This window comes from Artemia franciscana, chromosome 13 (assembly GCF_032884065.1).
Source record: "Artemia franciscana chromosome 13, ASM3288406v1, whole genome shotgun sequence".
Classification (NCBI taxonomy): Eukaryota; Metazoa; Arthropoda; class Branchiopoda; order Anostraca; family Artemiidae; genus Artemia; species Artemia franciscana.
Genome location: NC_088875.1, coordinates 8,051,684 through 8,070,182, shown reverse-complemented (window position 1 = coordinate 8,070,182; position 18,499 = coordinate 8,051,684). Strand labels below are relative to the sequence as shown.

General features: G+C 35.5%; 1 protein-coding gene across 4 annotated transcripts in view; it reads left to right on the top strand.

The window, feature by feature from the left end:
- The window catches only part of LOC136034474 (dehydrogenase/reductase SDR family member 4-like), a 41,746-nt gene that overhangs the window by 10,164 nt on the left and 13,083 nt on the right, over positions 1-18,499 (top strand). For all 4 annotated transcript variants that reach the window (XM_065715681.1, XM_065715684.1, XM_065715683.1 and 1 more), the window contains exons 2-5: positions 5-87; positions 6,960-7,137; positions 8,401-8,478; positions 11,791-11,937. In XM_065715681.1, coding sequence (XP_065571753.1) covers positions 23-87; positions 6,960-7,137; positions 8,401-8,478; positions 11,791-11,937 — 468 coding nt within the window. In that variant the 5' untranslated portion in view covers positions 5-22. The remainder of the gene's footprint in view (positions 1-4; positions 88-6,959; positions 7,138-8,400; positions 8,479-11,790; positions 11,938-18,499) is intronic.

Here is an 18,499-nt window from a genome sequence, read left to right as displayed (position 1 = left end):
TTAGAAGGGATCAAAGGAAACTATGTCTGTTAAGAACCTTGGTAGTCTTGCTGGGAAAGTTGCCGTTGTAACTGCAGCTACAGATGGGTAAGCCACCAGTCTTTTGAAATTATATTTTATATATCTTCTCATTATTTTTTTTCAAATTCGTATTTTTCAAAACCCTGCCTCTCTCCACTTTATTCCCTAGGTTAAATCACAAAGTGTTTGTATCTGTTGAAAAACTATATATGAAGATTAGAAACAGTGATGTCAAATCATTTATGTTTTAGAGTAAACAGCTAGCAGAAAAAATTCGTTTGTTTAGTTTATTCGTTTTTTTTGAATTGAATTCGTTTTTTCGTTTAGATTAATTATTGACAAATTAAATCTTGTTTTTTTTATCAATGAATTACATAACTATGTGTTTTTGTGATGTCTAGCTGATGCCTCTGTAACTACTAAATTTGCTGTTATCTTTTTTCTTCTAAATAAGTTTGATTAGTAGCATAAATCGGAGGGGGGTGGAGGCAGTGGAATGCATGTTTAAAATATCTTTTTTAGGGCATTTTCATAAAAAAAGTCTTGGTATTTTCAAAGGAAATTTGAAAAAATGACAATTTGCCTCCCCCTAGATTCTGAAAAATACTCTCTAAATTTTTGTGAATTGAGCCCACTGGGTATAATAGGGATGTTATGGTACTAGGCGTACACTTGGTGTTTCTAGGGGCGTTAATTCACGAATAAGTAAAGGGGCCAAGGAGTTTTTTTAATGAAGATACAAGTATTTCTCAAAATCTGGTGGAGGAGGGGGTATTTTTTCTATTTGTTCCCTTGAAATATAGCGAAGCGGTGTTTTTTTTAAATCTAAGGGGGATCCCTCTCCCTTTACTATTGGTAGTGCTGGCTACTTCCCTTTATCAAATTATTATTAATAATTTTCAGTATTTTATACAGAAAATTATATATCTTGAATATTTATAGCCACCATATTAAATAAAAAAAAACAACTAATTTGCAATTTCATGGTGACCTGAGTCCCTATTTTTAACCCTATTTACATAATAGATATTCATATAAATGTGTTAGTACATGTAAACAAGCCTGTCCTTACTAATAAAAACTGTTACGATAAATTGTGTTTTCTAGTTGAAAAATATATGGGAAGTTCCAATTGGTTTGCTTAATGTTTTTCTGTTGGCTTGATCTACTTTTTCTGATCTACTGTTTAGTCTGATCTACTTTTTCCTTGCAAACCAGTTGCCTGTCGTGGGTTTGGGAAACTGAAAAATTCAAAACTGCCCGAATAATAATAATAAAAATAACAATAAAAAACTTTAATATATGAAATATCTGGTATTGGGTTCTTGTGCTGCATGCTTTACAAAACTAACTAGTGTTAGTTTACGAAACAAAACTAATTTGTTTACAAACACAAACAATTTTATTTACAAAATTTGTTTACAAAACAAAACAAAACTAATATTGTTAGTACAAAACAAAACTAACTATTGATGCGTCAGAATGACGCATCATGGACTTTTCCAAGGCCCTGGAAAGCCCTGGGAAAGTTCTGACTTTTCTGAGAGAAGGCTTTTTCCTCTATAAAAAAAAACAATCAAGGAGTTTGGTGATAGTTCCGTCCAAGATTGACAAAGGGCCACTTATAGTGTTTTCACCTTTGAAAACACTATAGTGTTTTAAAACACTAGTTTTTATTCTAGTGTTTAAAAACACTATTAGTGTTTTCACTTATAGTGTTTGACTTTACTGAGTATTTTCGTTGACAGTCCTGCAAGGCTTGCTTCCTTGCTTGAATCAGTTGAGGAGCTTTATAGTAGTCAATCTAGAGATTCTCCAGCCAATGCTGTATCCAGGGGGGCTACCAGGTTTGGACCCCCATCCCCTCACTGTGATCTTCTCAGTGATCACGAAAGTTTTCCTGTAGTATCTTTTATGTTGTATATAATCCGCCCATTTTGGTGTTTTAACCCCCCTCCCCTCTTCAGAATTTTTTTATTGTTATTTTTGTATGAGAATTGATGCAATGAAATGAAATTTAAAAATGAACAGGGAATTGGAAGAATTGAATAAAAACAAGAAATAGCAAGAGGTTTTTGTTTAACATCTAAATTAATTCTACTTTCGGCAGCTTTTGTTAGGTGGCGTTGGCTTTGTTGGTCTTAATTAATTCTACTATTAAGGTCGTTTTTTGTTGGTCTGTTGGCTGGCTACTGTCACACATTTGAAATTGGTTAACGACGTGAAAAAATGTGCCAAATATCCGGATAAACTGTGCTACCTATTGTGAATTGTCCATTGGTGCATGAAAATAAACCACTGTGACCATAAAAAAAGTTAACTTAGTAGACAGCTTAAAGTTGCCGCGAACTTTTGTTTAATATAACCTTTAACAATTTGAAATTTGTTTTTTTTTCTAACAGCAAGAAGGTTTTCAACTCAAACTTGGTTGTTGGATTTGCCGAGCACATTTTTCTCATTGTGACTGTAGTATGTTTTTCTGTTGAATCTAATTTTCTATGTCTAGAAAAAAGCGCTGCTAAAATCTGACTATTAACTGTCTTTTGTTTTTTTGCTAATCACTACAGTAAATAGTCTCAAATGCTGCCGGGTTTCTTTTACCAGCCTTTAAAACATTTTGTATCCTACCAATTTTAGTATGCATCCTCTGAGCAAAAGCAGTGTTGTCAAAATGTTGAAATTGGCTTAAATACGTGAATTCTCAGTTACAGGTTTTCTTTGTATTATCTTTTTCTTTCTTTTATTCCCCGCCAATTTAGGCTATAGCATACAGGGCAAGCAATAATTTCTGTGGAATAACCATCTTGTGAATATCTTCCTAAGAGTTCAAGATGTAGGAGTGATATTATAACTATATTTGAGCGAAAATTTATAAGTTTATTGATACGATTACTAAGTTCGCAACTGTTGAAGATATCCCCCCCCTTATGTTTAAAAGATAGGCCTACCCTTTTCGGTTGTTTTCATTTAAAAATATTTTTTTTGGTATTTTCATTGAAAAAAAAAACGAAAAAAAACAAGATTAGTATACTTCTACTATACAAGAGATTACTATGGAAGAAATAGATTACTATGATTCTTTGTTATAAGTGAGATTTAATTTCAGCAGTTTGTTTGGTCCCTTTTAGGTGGTTTTGTCTTTATTGGCAGGCTTTTAGATATAATTTCAATTGCTTATTTGGTCTTTGTTAGCGTTTTAAAGTGGATAAGTGGTTGATATTGTACCGACAATTGGCTCTTTAGATTTTGATCTGTGCCTTTTGTGTCGACTCGGAATAGCATATCGAGCACATTTTTTGTTGGTAGTTTCGAATGCAATACTTTATTATTATCACTCCTCTGGTTTGAGACCATGAAAAACTGGTTGGCAATATTAAAATTTGCATTGTCTTGCCTTTTGACCCTCTTCGAGAAAAGAAATTAATGTTTTGTGGCACAAGTGGCAGACAACGCTATTCTCCTGCGGCGTAATGCAACGAACTGTCATCTGTCACTTTAAGTGTCACCAATTTATCATCCACTTTAAGCAATTGTTAAGCCGACAATAAAAACAACAGACACTTTTTCTGTCGTCAAAAGGCGACAAATTGAGCGCCCTACATTTCGACAGACGTACCAATTCAAATGCTGCTAATGGTTGCCACCTAAGTATTGATTGAATCGCGAGAGAAAGTGTATGGAGAGTGTTGGTTTGAGGTCAGGATTTTACTCGAATACAGAAATAGGTTTTTGTAATTTGTGAAATGTTTTTGTTTATGTAATTTAATCAACCAGTTCCTAGTAACGAATTGAAAGTAAGTAGTTACTTGTCTCAATAGTGATTGGAACTTCAGAAAGAGCAGAATTTTTATAACAATAGACATAAAAAATGAATCTTTATTCGGGTTCCTAATATGTAAAGTTTCCGAGGTTTCTCGATAAAAACATCCGATTACAACTTTGGAAAGGCCTTTCGATACAGCATAGTGGAAAAGTCCAATAATTACGCTTTTAGGGACGACATGACCCCCATAGTCCCTAGGGAAAAGACTATAAGCTCCGCAATTCACCAATTGCTCACCTATACTATTTGTTATTTGGAAAAATACACACATTTTTTGCGGGGTGATTTTCCATGAGTAGAATTTTTCGTGGGGATTAAAGTTTACGAATGAAATTTCTAAGCGAAATTTTACACGGGGTGGGGATTTTCTGGCATGATCTGAAAAATTCTCAGAAATTAAATTTAAAAAACATTATTTTAAAAAAAAGAAAGTAAGGAGCAACATTAAAACTTATAACGAGAAGAAATTGATCCATATGCAAAGGGGGCTGCCCCTTCCTCAACTCTCGCTCTTTACGTTAAAGTTTGACTTTTTGTCAGTGTTCTTTTAGAGGCTGCTGAAACACAAGGCTCGTTGAATTGAATGAAAATAATTTTCAAAGAACTTTAAGACTTTAGCGTAAAAAGTGAGCATTGCGGAAGAGGCAGCCCCCACAAGGTGGCGCATTCGTAATATGAAAGTCATTTAGTGTACACAAGATAAATGTTTGTTATGAACATTTATCTTAATGGTTAATTTAACTAAGTTGATTCAGTTCATTTCTCATGAAATTATGTTAAGCTATTTATAATTGCACATCAACTATTGTGGATGAGGGGCGGTGAGTCATTGTGTGTGTGTTTGAAGGGGGGAGGGTCAGATGCCTAAAAGAGCGCATTTCAATTTCCTAATTATAATCCAACTAGCTAAGAGCATTCGTATAAATGTAGACTGCGGTAGGGGGAGGGTAGGAATTAATCTTTCATTTCCTTTTTTTACACTAAGCCTGAATGAGGGTACTGGGGGGTCATACCTTCCTTTTTGTTGTAGAAATATTTTTCTGACATTTATTTTAAAAGGTTCATTTAAATAAGCTAACTTGCTTCGTATTTCATAGACAAGATTGTGCACAGTAATGTATAAGTGCTCATCAGCTATCAAACAATTCGTGGTAACGAACTGTAAGTAAGGAGCGATGCGGCACAATAGTAGCCGAAACTCTAAAAAACGAAATTTTTATATCAATAGGCATATTAAAAGAATTGGATTATTATGGTGATTCCAAATACATAAGACTTATCGAATTTAGTGTTACTCATCAAAAGCTATGAGCCTGAAAATCTTTCTGATTTTCGAAAAAAAATGGGGGCACCCATAAAAGCCAAATGATATTAATTAAAATCAAACCATCAGGATCAGCGTATCCGAGAACCTCTATTGCAGAAGTTTTAAACTTCCATCTGCAAAAATATGGAATTTTGTATTTTTTTTTTTGCCAGAAAAAAGATCACGGATGTGTGTCTATTTGCTTTTTTTTTCCAGGAGTGATCTCATCGAACCAACAATCCTTGAATATCGGAAAACAGCTCATCGATACGAAAATTAAAGGTTCTAGTGCCCTTTTTAAGAGACCAAAAAGATTGGAGGGAAACTGGCCCCCGTCTCATCCATGTTTTTTCCTAAAAGTGATCTGATCAAAATTCTGAGATAGCCATTTTGTTCAGCATAGCTGAAAAGCCCAGTAAAGCCAAGAGTTGAGGAAGAACATAATTTTTGTTTGTTTTTAAGTTTTAATAATGCTCCTTACTCTTTCAGTTGAAAAACTTGTTTCTTTATTTAATTTTTAATTGTTTTCTAAATAATACCAGGAAATCTGGCTACACCTCCACGGAAGAATCCCTCGTCCCCACAGATTTATTCTCTAGACAGTTCAACCCTGGTGAAAATTTACCCTGGACAATTACCCTTAACATCTCCATGCGTAAAATAGAGTCGTTAAAGAGAGAGCAAGACAAAAGACGAATTTTGTGTAGGAATTCTGGCAAAGTTCCACAGTGTAAAACTTCCCCTGAAAAATTCACTCCTTGGAAACTTCCCTTCTCATGGAAAGTTAGCCCTGTAGAAAATCTCACCAGCAGAAAATTTGTCCCCCCATCCGAAAAATGTATGCATACGTCTCAATAACAAATATTATGCGTAAACAATATGCAAATTTTATATCCCCAGGGGCTGTGGGCGTCATGATATCTCCAAAGGCGTAGTTAGTCGGCGTTTCAACGATGCTGAACAAAATGATTATCTCAAAATTTTGATCAGACGATTTTCAGAAAAAGGGGCGTGCGAGGGGGCCTAGTTGCTCTCTAATTTCTTTGGTCACTTAAAAAGGGAACTTGAAATTTTAATTTCCGTTCGAATCAGCCCTCTACCGATATTCTAGAACCACTGTATCGATACGATTACTCTGGAGAAAAAAAACAACCACAATTGAACATGCATCCGTGATCTTTCTTCTGGCAAAAATCCAAATTCCACGTTTTTGTAGAGAGGAGCTTGAAACCTCTTCATTAGGGTTTTCTGATACGCTGAATCTGATAATGTGATTTTTATTTAGATTCTATAACTTTTTAGGGATGTTTCCCCCTTTATTTCGAAAATAAGGCAAGTTTTCTCAGGCTCGTAACCTTTAAAGAGTTAGACTAAACTTAGTGAAACTTATATATTTGAAATCAGCATAAAATTGCGATTCTTTTGATGTAACTATCGGTATCAAAATTCCATTTTTTAGAGTTTCGGTTACTATTGAGCCGGGTCGCTCCTTACTATAGTTGGTTATTTATGAGGAAACGCATAAATGTGCGAGGAAAACAAGGTTGAACAACGCGGCAAACTATCGGAAATTTTTGCTTTTTACAACAACTTTCAAACTTTAATAAAAAAATCAAGTACACCAAATTTTGTAGATTTTATTCAATAGATGGATAGATCTGTATCTCAGCTATCGAATAACAGAAAACATTTGCCTTTTGGTTTTGTATTAAAGCCATAAGGGAGCAGAAAAATAAGATACCGAAATTTGGAGAGGAAAATATAAAGCTTAAGTTAAGCAGCTAACATTTTTATTGTATTTTATTTCAGGATAGGATTCGCTATTGCAAGAAGACTAGCTCAAGGTGGCGCAAGTGTTGTTGTAAGCAGCAGGAAAGAAGCAAATGTCAAGAGGACAACAGAGTCCTTGCAGTCCGAAGGACTGGACGTGATTGGCGTCAAGTGCCACGTGGGATTGGAAGAAGACAGGAAAAATCTTGTCGATGAGGTTTCTTGAATAACTCTTGCTATTAGTTTTATTATATGCATTTGTTGCTGTGACAGACAAATTAAGGCTTTTTATGCAGCACATTGTTTAATGCAGCACATGCACCGTGAAAGGAAAATAGATTGAAAAAAGTGGGCACGTAAGGTAACGTAAGGGCACTTAAGGTCTATATGGCTCTGCTCCTCAACCGGCATCTTCAGGTTCAATGATTGTTCCTATAATATATTATATTTTTTATATTTCCATATTTTTACATTTTTTTTTACTAAAAAAGGCCGAAAATATCTTCAATGAACCTCTTTTTTCCTCAAAGAGGCCGAAAATATCTTCAACGAACCCCTTGTTCCTCAAAGAGGCCGAACATATCTTCATCGAACCTCTCTTGTTCCTCAAAGAGGCCGAACTCATCTTCAACGAACCTATTTTGTTCCCCAAAGAGGCCGAAATTATCTTAACCAACCTCTTTTGTTCCTTAAAAAGGCCAAAAATATCTTCAACGAACCTATTTTCTTTCTCAAAGAGGCCGAAAATATCTTCAATGAACCTCTTTTTCTCGTGTATTTGAAGTTATTCTTTCTTTTGTTTTTATTTCAGTTCTTTGAATTCTCTATTTGTCTTTCATTATATGTTCTTTCCATTCTTGGTCTTCTAGTTAACTTTACGTTTTTGATTGGCTATATTTATGTGCCTAAACCGTAAGAGAAAAAATAAGCTTAATTTTTATGCAATAATGTGACCAAACAAATACAGTGTTTATCGTCTCGTATAGGCTATGATGTATGTTCACGTTGTGCGAGATTTGTGCTCAGTTCCGCGGGCTGAAGTATAAAATCTTTGAACTTCCTAATCATTTGTGCCCTCCGGCTTCCCCTTATTTTATAAAACGATATTGTTCCATTAAAAAGGAAAAATAAATAAAAGTATGTATTTTACTCCTGTTTTCAATCTCGTATAGTTTTTTAAGATTAAATAACGTAATTTAAATTTTCAATTTTTTTTAATTTAATAATCTTTTTATTAATTAAATAATGTTTTATTTTCAATTATAATGGAAGAACCGAGCGTGAATACCTTGGTAGAACCTCAACACAACCCTTCCATTTTTATTCAAAAATTAAATAAAGTTTTTAATAATTAAATAATGTTTTCTCTTTATTTAGACCTTGATTTAGACGCTCGGTTCTTCCATTATAATTGAAAATTTTCAATTTTTTGAAATTTTCTTTTCTTTTTCTAATTTAGTAATGTTTTCTTTTGATTTAGACCTTGAAGAAGCATGGTGCAATAGATATTCTAGTATCAAATGCTGCAGTTAACCCATTTTTTGGTAATCTTCTAGACGTAAGTTTTTAAGCTGATTTTTTTTTATTTTATATTGTTAAATATTAATGATAATTTGACGAATCTAAAGTCAACCTGACAAATAATAGCAAGAAAACTGTAATATATAAGGATAGTCTGAAAAGTTTTCGGTCTAACTAATATATTTTATTGATGCTCGTAAGATCTTTTTTTTCTTGGGCATGGCTTTAGCAGGCGGCGTATGTCATTTTTTTTTGGGGGGGGGGGATTTTCAAATATCTTTTGAATAGGAATATTTTCTACCCAAGATCAAGGAGTTTGGCGTTTAATGAATTTTTGCGGGTAGCAAAAATTTGTTTTACGTTTTAGTCTATCCATGGTTTGGGTTGCATTGGTCACGTTTTGGGTAATTCGATAGTTTTTTTTTTTTTTTTTTGACGAAAATTTTTCCCGGCCTGGAAACGGGCCAAAAAAGTTTTTATCCCAGATTGGTTTGAAAATAACAGTTACAAGTCTTTGCGCTGGGAGGAACATAATTATACAAAAAGAACTTCTGGGGAACAGCCCCCCCCCCCCCCCAAAAAAAAAACTGAGGCCAAAAATAGCGGAAAAATCTTTTTCGCCAATAGACCCGAAACTCGTATCACCATGCCCTTTGCTGAAGTGGTAGTTGCGATACGGCTCTGAGAAGCTGTAGTGTAAAGTTTCAATCGATTCTTTCAAGTGGTTGGCTATAGATTTCAATCATTTTTGTTGTTTCCGGTAGAGAAAAAGGTCGAATGTTGCGGGGTTGTAAAATATTTGTAAGACAAGGTTTAATTCTGGTCAAAATCTATAAGATATTTCCTAGTTTCGTAAAATTTTGGGGGTCAAAGAAAGGGGCGTATTGTAAATTGCTCCTTAGGCAAACTGGATGTACTAAAAATATTCGGATATGTCCCAGTGTGTACCATTTTCTCCTGTCCTATTATATACCAGATGACACCCATCTACAAAATCAATCGTTATTTAATTTTTTTATGAATATTTTGTCACAAAATGGCCACGCAACATGACCAGATAATTTTGCTTTCAGTTGGTTCCACAAGCACTAAAATTTACTAAACTAAAAAAGAATAAATACCGAAAATCGAAAGTTTTTTTGGGGGGGGATTCTTAAAATGTGTAATGCTTTTATGTAAGACTTGTTTTATTTGAATTCGAGTGTCACTGTATTGATCGTAATATTTGCAAACAGTGTTGAATGAGGATTTAAGAGGTACCAATCTTTTGTTATTATTGTGTTAGTCTACAAGAGGCCATGAACAAGACTTTTACACAGCAAAACGTAAATTCGGAATAGGTGAATGTTACAAAATTCAAGTTTGTGAAGTTTGGTCGAAATTCGACCGAAATTTACCACCGATCGTATCGACGTATATCGACTCTCCTTCTTCAATTTACTCCTTGAAAGAATATTTCTCCGTGTTCACAGTTACTCTGAAATTGTCAGAATGTACTTGTTCTTAGTGAATACTGCAAGAAAAGGATTATGTGCCATATTAGTCTGGCTGACTGAATTTAAGATGAATGAATCTGGCTGGAAAGAATCTTGCTGATTTGTATATTTGGTTGCTGGTAATGATAATATGATAATGCTATGGTAATTATAATCCTGGTAATTTATTATAAGTAAACAGGGCTATTCATTCAACAATAGCTTCCATCAAAACAAACTCATCTCTCCATCAAAATAAACTCATCCCTCCATCAAAACAAACTCACCCCTCCATCAAAACAAGCTCTTCCCTCCATCAAAACAAACTCACCCCTCCATCGAAGCATTATTTATTACAAAGAATCTGTCCTATGGGCATGAAACCCCGTAGGGACATTCCGGTCGCATAGAAGCGAAAAACGTATGACACCATTGGGCTTAAGAGGGTGTTGTTTTCCTTTGAAGGTGTATTTGTCCTTGAGAATCAAGAGATTGTTAATGTTCGAATTTTATGGAGAAAAAGCGCTGTCAAGTTTAACGAGTTAGTTCTGCTTATTTATTTTTGTGGTTCGACGTTGCAACACTGGCGAAAATATGATACCCCTAAAACCACTGTATTTTCGAAAGAACCCTCCAAAAAATCAAATCGGTTTCCACTAAATATCCTTGTTAATGCTGTTTTATTGTTTGCCTTCAAATAAAAATAATATAAATGAATAATATAAAGGCCACAAAATAAATGATATAATATTGAAATTCTCTCTCCTCCCCGAGTTTAAATAGCTATCATTTCCTTACCGCTTCATTAGCGTATTTATTGCAAACTTGAGAGATTGTTCTTTTTAAGCCGTGTGGCAGATACTCAGGAACTCAAGGGTTTCGCCTTCAGAAAAGATGTGGCGAGGTTGAATTTGGGTCATATCCTCAACTCTTAAATATTATTGGGTGAAGGATCATCAAGAATGGTCGTAGCATCTTTTTTCTTGGGATAGTATGGCTCTAAGGAATGTTAAATTTAAATACATGCTGTTATATGGTTTGCTGTAGATTAAAATTAGAATAAGTTTTGGTGTGTTTAGAAACGCCAAAAACTGACTATCAAGTAATGACAAGGCTGTAGCCAGGATTTTATGTTCGCGGGGGGGGGGGGATTTTTTTTAACGCATCAAATATTTGTTTATATGCATTTTGTTACGTCTTTACGAGTCTGACAAAAATTTCGAGGAATGGGGTTTAAACCCCCTCCCTGGGTATGGCCTTGAGGAATGTGAAATCCTTTTCTAGAAAAGGTTTGCTTATCTGGTACACTATGCAAGGTTTGGACCTTCACTAAAGCTCTTCTATCGGCTGAATCCAATGCCTTTTCATAATCTACAAAACTGGGAGCTAAAGGAATGATTAAAAAAATTCTCATTTATAAATCTACTGTAAAAATTATTGACAATCTGGCAGTCTAAAATGGAAATTCAGACTGTGCAAGAATTAAGTGTAATATTTATCTCATATTTGCGCGAGAGAAATTGGAGCTAACCAGAATTTTATTCTGAATGTTTTTGTCGTTTTTCCCATTCTCGAACTCTAATAAGCTCTAAAATGTAGAGTTGTCCTCAAAACTCTAGTGATTAAAATACAAAAAGTAAAAAAATAAAATAAAAAACAAAAACAAAACAAGAATACTGAAATACAAGAATACTTTTATTTCCTTCAAAACAAATTATTCTAACAACTTTAATATAAAATCTGTTTTAATATACAGAGTTAAAATGCTTTAGTGCTCGTAGTTTGTTATGCAGACACTTTTTATCTGTGTTATTTTTACTGTAGGAAAAAAGACAAATATGTACCTCATTAGTAATTTGTTTTGTTAATTTTAGTGCTCTGGTGAAGCCTGGGACAAAATCTTTGACATTAATGTCAAGTCAGCCTTCCTCCTCACTAAAGAAATTGTACCCCACATGGAAAAAAGAGGTGGAGGTTCAATTGTTTACATCTCTTCCATAGCGGGGTATCATGCGATGCCAGTGAGTATCTTTGATTTATTACTTGAGTAGATAAGATATTATATGAAGCAGGTAAATAAGCAAGGATCATGTAATGGATTTATTTCTTGAGCAATTACCATATTACGAATTTCCAGGCTCATTATATAGATGCTACTATCGCTGACAACTCACCGCAGCACCAAGCCCCTGAGGCCAGCTATGCACGCTCCTCCTACATCCCAATCTATTCAAATCCTTCCTCTTTACACCCTCCCAGGAAGTTCCCATTTCCTTTTAATCTCTCTCTATGACATCGTCCTAGCCCAGACGAGGACGACCAGCTTTCAGTTTAGCCCTAAACAGTTGGCTGAAAAGGATAATTTTCGGCAATCTGTCATTCTTCATCCACAGAACCTGTCCTAGCCATCTCAACTTTTCTTTCATTATAGCCCAAGAAAGCGAGATCGAACCATAATTTTTCGTATAGCCTTCTGTTTGAAATATGGTCAGTCAGCCGAGTACCCAGAACAATCCGTAGGCAATTTCTCTTGTGAACATCTAGTAAATCTTCATCCGCTTTTCAGAGCGCCCATGCTTCAGAGCCATATTTGACCACTGTCATCACTGTACCTTCCAATATTTTAATCTTGGTTTGCAGACTTATCTTTCTATTCCTCCTAACTTTTTTTAACTGTAACAAAACACCCTGAGCCTTGGTTATTCTACTTTTAACTTCTTCACTGTTTCCACCGTCTTTACTAATAATACTACCAAGGTCGCTGAAGCTGCCCACCTGATCAATCTTTTGTATGTAATCTTGTATGTAATCCTGATATAATCTTTTGTATGTATTTGTCTTTTATACTGTATAAGGATAAGACCTTTGCTAAAGCTCTTCTATCAACATAATCAAACGCTTGCTCATAATCTACAAAACTGAGGACCAAAGGTGTTTGACACCTAAGGTACTTCTCAATTATAACCCTAAGAGTGAAAATTTGGTTGACACATGCTCCACCTTTTCTTAAGCCGCACTGTTCTTCCCTTAAAACTTTGTCTAGAGTATCTCTCAGACTAAAAAGTATCATATTACTAAGTAATTTGCTACCTACAGAGATCAGACTAATGCCTTGATGATTACGACACCCACTTTTATCACCTTTCTTATACGTTGGTTTAATTAAGGTTTTCTAAAAATCGTTAGGTACTTTCCCTTTTTCAAAATTATATTCATAATCTTTAGTAGCTTATTTCTAACCTCAGTGCTACCATATTTCAGAAACTCATTTACCACACTATCAGTACCTGGATTAAACCCTGCTTTTTTTTTTTTTAAAAAAGCTGCTTTTAACCTGTTTTTTTTTTTAAATGCTTTCAGTACTGTTGCTAATTCCTCCTCACAAAATAAATCCTCCTTCACATCCAATTTATCACGAACTTTTTTGTTTTCCTCTATATATTTTCCTGCAACTCTATCCCGGTTTAGCACATTCTCAAAATGTTCCTCCCATTTCTCTTTAACTTTTTTCTATTCACTAATTCTGGCTCCGTTCCTGTCTTTAATATTTTTAATTGGGACAAGTCCAGATTTACTACTCTCTCTCAATTTATTAACACGCCAGTACAATATTTTATTATTATGCCGTCTAGCTGCATCTTCCAGATCCTTGGCAATTTTATGCAGGGCCTCTACTTCACACCTCCTTAGCTCATATTTTAATGCTTTCTTCACTTTCTTTACGTTCCTTTTGTTTTCATGTGATCTATCACTCAGATAATTCTTGTACAAACCCCTTCTCTTCTCTATTAAACATAAAGCTTTTTCACTTGTATTTCTAGCTGCAGTCTTAAATTTCTTCCCTAAAACACCATCAGCAACTTCACAAATTGTTTTTCTAAAATTATTCTAACCATCTTCCACATTGTCAAATTTTAAACTCTCAAGTCTAGTATTCAACTGTTCCTTGAAAGTTTCTCTCAAATTCTCATCCTGGAGTCTACCAGCGTCATAACTTCCCGGGAGGTATTTACCCTTCCGAAATTTCTGCTTTAAATTAACCCTAGACACTACTAGATGGTGATCTTTACTTTTAACATCAATAACAGAACTCCTATTTTATCCTGGTATTTTGTATTGTTCCTTCCAGTCTTCGGTTTACTATAACATAATCAGTAAGGTTTACTGTCTTGCCATCAGGTGAGTACCATTTCAACTTATGGGCCATTTTATGTACAAACACCATATTGGTTATAACTAAATTGTTATACCTACAAAATGGCAAAAGTCTGTAGCCATTACTGTTTTCTTTTCCTACATCAAATTTACTTAAGCCAGGATACCATCTATCCCTATTTTTACCGATCTGGGCATTTATCTCCTAGTAAAAACACCATTTTTCTACCTTGGACCTTGTCTATTTGCTCCTGTAACTGTTAGTAAATTTCATCTGGGTCACTAGTATCTCCGTCAGTCGGTTTAACAGGGGCATATACTACTATAACTGATACCCTGAACTTTTTAGTCATAAAATGAACAATTATTATTCTATTATTAATACCTTCCCAGCCTAAACAAGACTTAGCAGCTTCCTTATTCATCATGAGCCCTACTCCCTGTCTAAATACCCCATCCTTCCTGCCTGAGTAAACAAATTCTATATCACCTATTTTATGCTTTCTGTCCCTGGGATACGAGTTTCTGAAACCCCTAATAGGTCCAGTTCGAATCGTCCGAATTCGTCAGTCAAAATGTCGATACGGTAGTCATTTTTTATCGTCGTAACATTCCAAGTTCCAATTTTCATGTTCTTTAAATCATTGAAATTGTTTTGGCCTCAGGAAAAGCAATGATCCCGGTTACCTGTTCAGGACGGGGATCAACATATCTTCTCAAGTCTACACCGAAGCACTTAAGCCGGCTTAGAACGGGCAGCAAGAAGTCCCTGGGACCTCCAGTATGAATGGAGGCTTTGTAATCCTGGGCCCATCTTGGTCTCAACTTGGTTTTCAGCACTTGGTGATGCTCCTCTCTCAACAAGAGTCGAAATCCTGCATAGACAGTCCCAAGCCTATTACCTCCGATTCATTATATATTCATGCCCTACATTCATTATATATTCATGCCCTAGATAAATTAGCTAGGAAGAGGTTTTTGGCCCAAAAACACTCGTCAAAATAGACCAAGCCCAGAAGATTTATCCATTAATCAGAATCCCGTGCGAATGCTGTGTCGTTTACTAGGCTATAATTTTCTCAAGGGGCGCCACTCCTCAAGTGGGAGTTGACCGCAAGGTTCCCAGTCTTGCAGGTACCCCGAAAGGGTCGAGGCAGCCCTTTGTAGAGGCCTTTGCCCATAGATCCGGATCTTATGCCCTGCTGCAGTTGTCCTCCTTTAGACGATCCTCCCAAGATGGTGTTAGGCATCACCATGCAATTTAACCCATTACTGGGAGAATGTTTGTAACTCATGGAAAGTGTGGACACGCCGGTGGACCCTATTGAGTTTACATTGGGGGGCTTTCTTCTTCCTCCACCTGTATTCATGGCACCGGGCGAGGGTGCTCCTGTTTCTATTATGGACCCCCCCCCAGGGACAAGTTCGCCCCTTGGTCCGTGCCTCCTATGGAGGTACCCTACATATCTGTAGGGTGTTCCCCTATTACCATATGGGGACACGCTGAGTGGCCTGAAGGAGGTCCCTAAAGAGCAGTACTCACAAAGCTTTTTATTGTTGATAAAAAAAATTTTGGGGTAAATAAAAAAGCTTATGTAATGAATTCCTCTACATTATGTGGTGATAAAATTACATTTGAAAGAATGGCCTGTGAAAAACGAATAAAGTGATGTGAAAAAAAAATCGTTGAAACGGTTGAAGAGGGCAAACGATAACCGGGGAGGGTGGGAGAGTGATAATGGTTATAAAGAAATTAAGTTCCTGCGCTGTACCAAGCCAACTGATGGCAAAGGCAGATCTGGAGTGTTCTTTTGAGGAGGAGGGGAGGGGTGCAATTTGATAAGGAGGCAATGACGCGTTTGTGACACTGACAGGTTTAAAAAAAAATTTTGCTCCTATTCCTTCTTTGTTGCTTTAGTTTTGTGTTGAGAATTGCCTGAGTTGTCAAACATATTTGTTCCTCAGTTCTATAGATTATGAGCAAGCAATTGATTCTTTTGAATGAAGAGCTTTAGCAAAGGTCTTATCCTTATATGGTATGCCAGACAAATTCATTAAAGTGATTAGTGCTATGTACGAGAATAATACTGCTGCGGTTAAGATAGGAAATGAGGCTAGCAGCTGGTTTTGCATTAAATCAGGATTTAAGCATAGTTGTGTTCTATCCCCCTTTATATGGATCATTTTGATGGACTTCGTCTTAAGGAGCACAGGAAAGGCGATGGGAGACCACGGAATCAAATGGGGAGGAAAAACTCTCCTGGAATTAGATTAGGCCGATGATTTCATCCTAGATGAAAGTGTGAGCAAAATGAATGAACTTTTAGAGGTTTTGTGAGTTCAGGGTGCTAGAGTAGGTCTGAAAATTGGTGTTAAGAATACTAAGTCACTAAGGCTAGGAATGAGTGAAGATGAAAAGGCAACTTTTGGTAACAAAAAGATTGATCTGGTGGGCAGCTTCACTTACCTTGGTAGTATTATTAGTAAAGATGGTGGGAGCAGTGAAGATGTTAAAAGTAGAATAGTCAAGGTTCAGGGTCTTTTTCACAGTTAAAACAAGTTTGGAAGAATTAGAAGATAAGTCTGCAAATCAATATTAGAATATTGGAAGGTACAGTGATGACAGTAGTCCAACATGGCTCTGAAGCATGGGTGGTCCGAAAAACGGATGAAGATTTACTAGATATTTTCCAGAGAAATTGGCTACGGATTGTTGTGGGTACACGGCTGACTGACTGTATTTCAAACAGTAGATTGCATAAAAAATGTGGTTCAATCCCGCTTTCTAGGGCAATAATGAAAGAAAGGTTGAGATGGTTAGAGACGTTCTGCGGATAAAGGATGACAGATTGCCGAAGATTGTCCTTTTCGGCCAACCGTCGGTGGCCAAACAGAAAGCAGATCGTCGTCGTCTCGGGTGGGAGGATGTCATAAAGAAAGATTTAAAGGAAATGAGAATTTCCTGGTAGGGTGTGAAAAGGGAGGCTTTAAATAGAATCGGATGGAGTAGGAGCGTGTGTAACTGTGTTGGCCTCAGTTGACCTGGAGTTGCGGTGAGTTGTTAGTAGTAGTAGTTGTAGAAGCCTAGTAGTAGTTTTCAGTAAAGTGCTAGTTTTACAAAATTCAACAAATATAGATAAATATAACGAGCCAATTTTTTTGTAAAAAAAATGTACAGATACATGCTGCTGCATATGCTGTGAAGCAATACAATTTTTATGTGTCTTTCTCGTAAAATCAATAAAAAAAATTTCTTTAATGTTAGATAAAGTAAGCAATGACATTAAAACCCAAATCAAGTGAAAACTGAAACTTGAGCCAAAGGTAAAGAGCCACCAGGGATCGAACAAGAAAGGTGTCGGCAAAGGTAAGAAATTTTTTACCAAAGCAAAGTGTTGCCTGTCATGCTTTGGAAATTTGAAGAGAGAATTTAGGAAACCTTTGCCGGTTTCACGAAAAAAAAGCACAAAAAACGTTTTATCCGTAGACTATTATACATTAATATGTTTTTGGTGATTATCACTAGTAACAATATTAAGGTAAGCACACATTATGTTGCGTGAATGTCAGGTAATTAGGCAGCGCTGGTGCACTATAGGTACCTTTGTTATACGTTAAACTTAATAAACAGAACCTCGCCTTCTCTAACTTCTAGTTTTGACAATTTTAAGGGGGTAAGCAAATTTGCGAAAATTAAGCAAAAATAACGAAATTAAAATAAAATAGACAAAATAGTCAAAATGAAAAAAAAGAATTAAGCAGATGAACCCTTTCATTTCCGAAGTATTTTGATAAAAAAAAATACAAGCAGTTTAACTTTACCTAGTAGAGTCTTTATTTGGGGTAAGGGTGGGGGTAGCCTCCCTTATACATAGGATAGTTTGCTTAATAAATTTGTTTCGGATAATTTTCCGTCCACTAGCAAGCTTAACCATTCAGATTGGGCGGTTAGTATCGACTAGTGACAGTTTGTTTTCTATACACAATAGAAAATACTTAGCTAGCGCTGGAATGGTGCTGAATGCGCACAACTACTAATATGAAGTATTTTTAAATTTCCTATTTTATTTAAATCGAATGAGAAATTACGTTGCCTCACTTGATCTTTTGGGCGATTATTGTAACTAAGAAATGATCTGGATCAAACCCCAGTATAGCCTCAAATCTTTTCCAAAGTTTAGTAAATTTATTTGTTTTGGATGTCATAATTTTGGTGCAATTTCACTAAAGGGAATCCATACCCAAAATTTTATTCAACTGAAAATGAAGTTTGACATGCTAAATAAAACAAGAAGAAGGTTGATTTAGTACGCTGACATAAACAGCAACAATATAACTTATGTTTATCTGATTGACTTTTTCTATTTGGCCTGTAATAAAATAATCTGCTATTCCTACTAATCAAAATAATTGGCATTTAAACAAAAT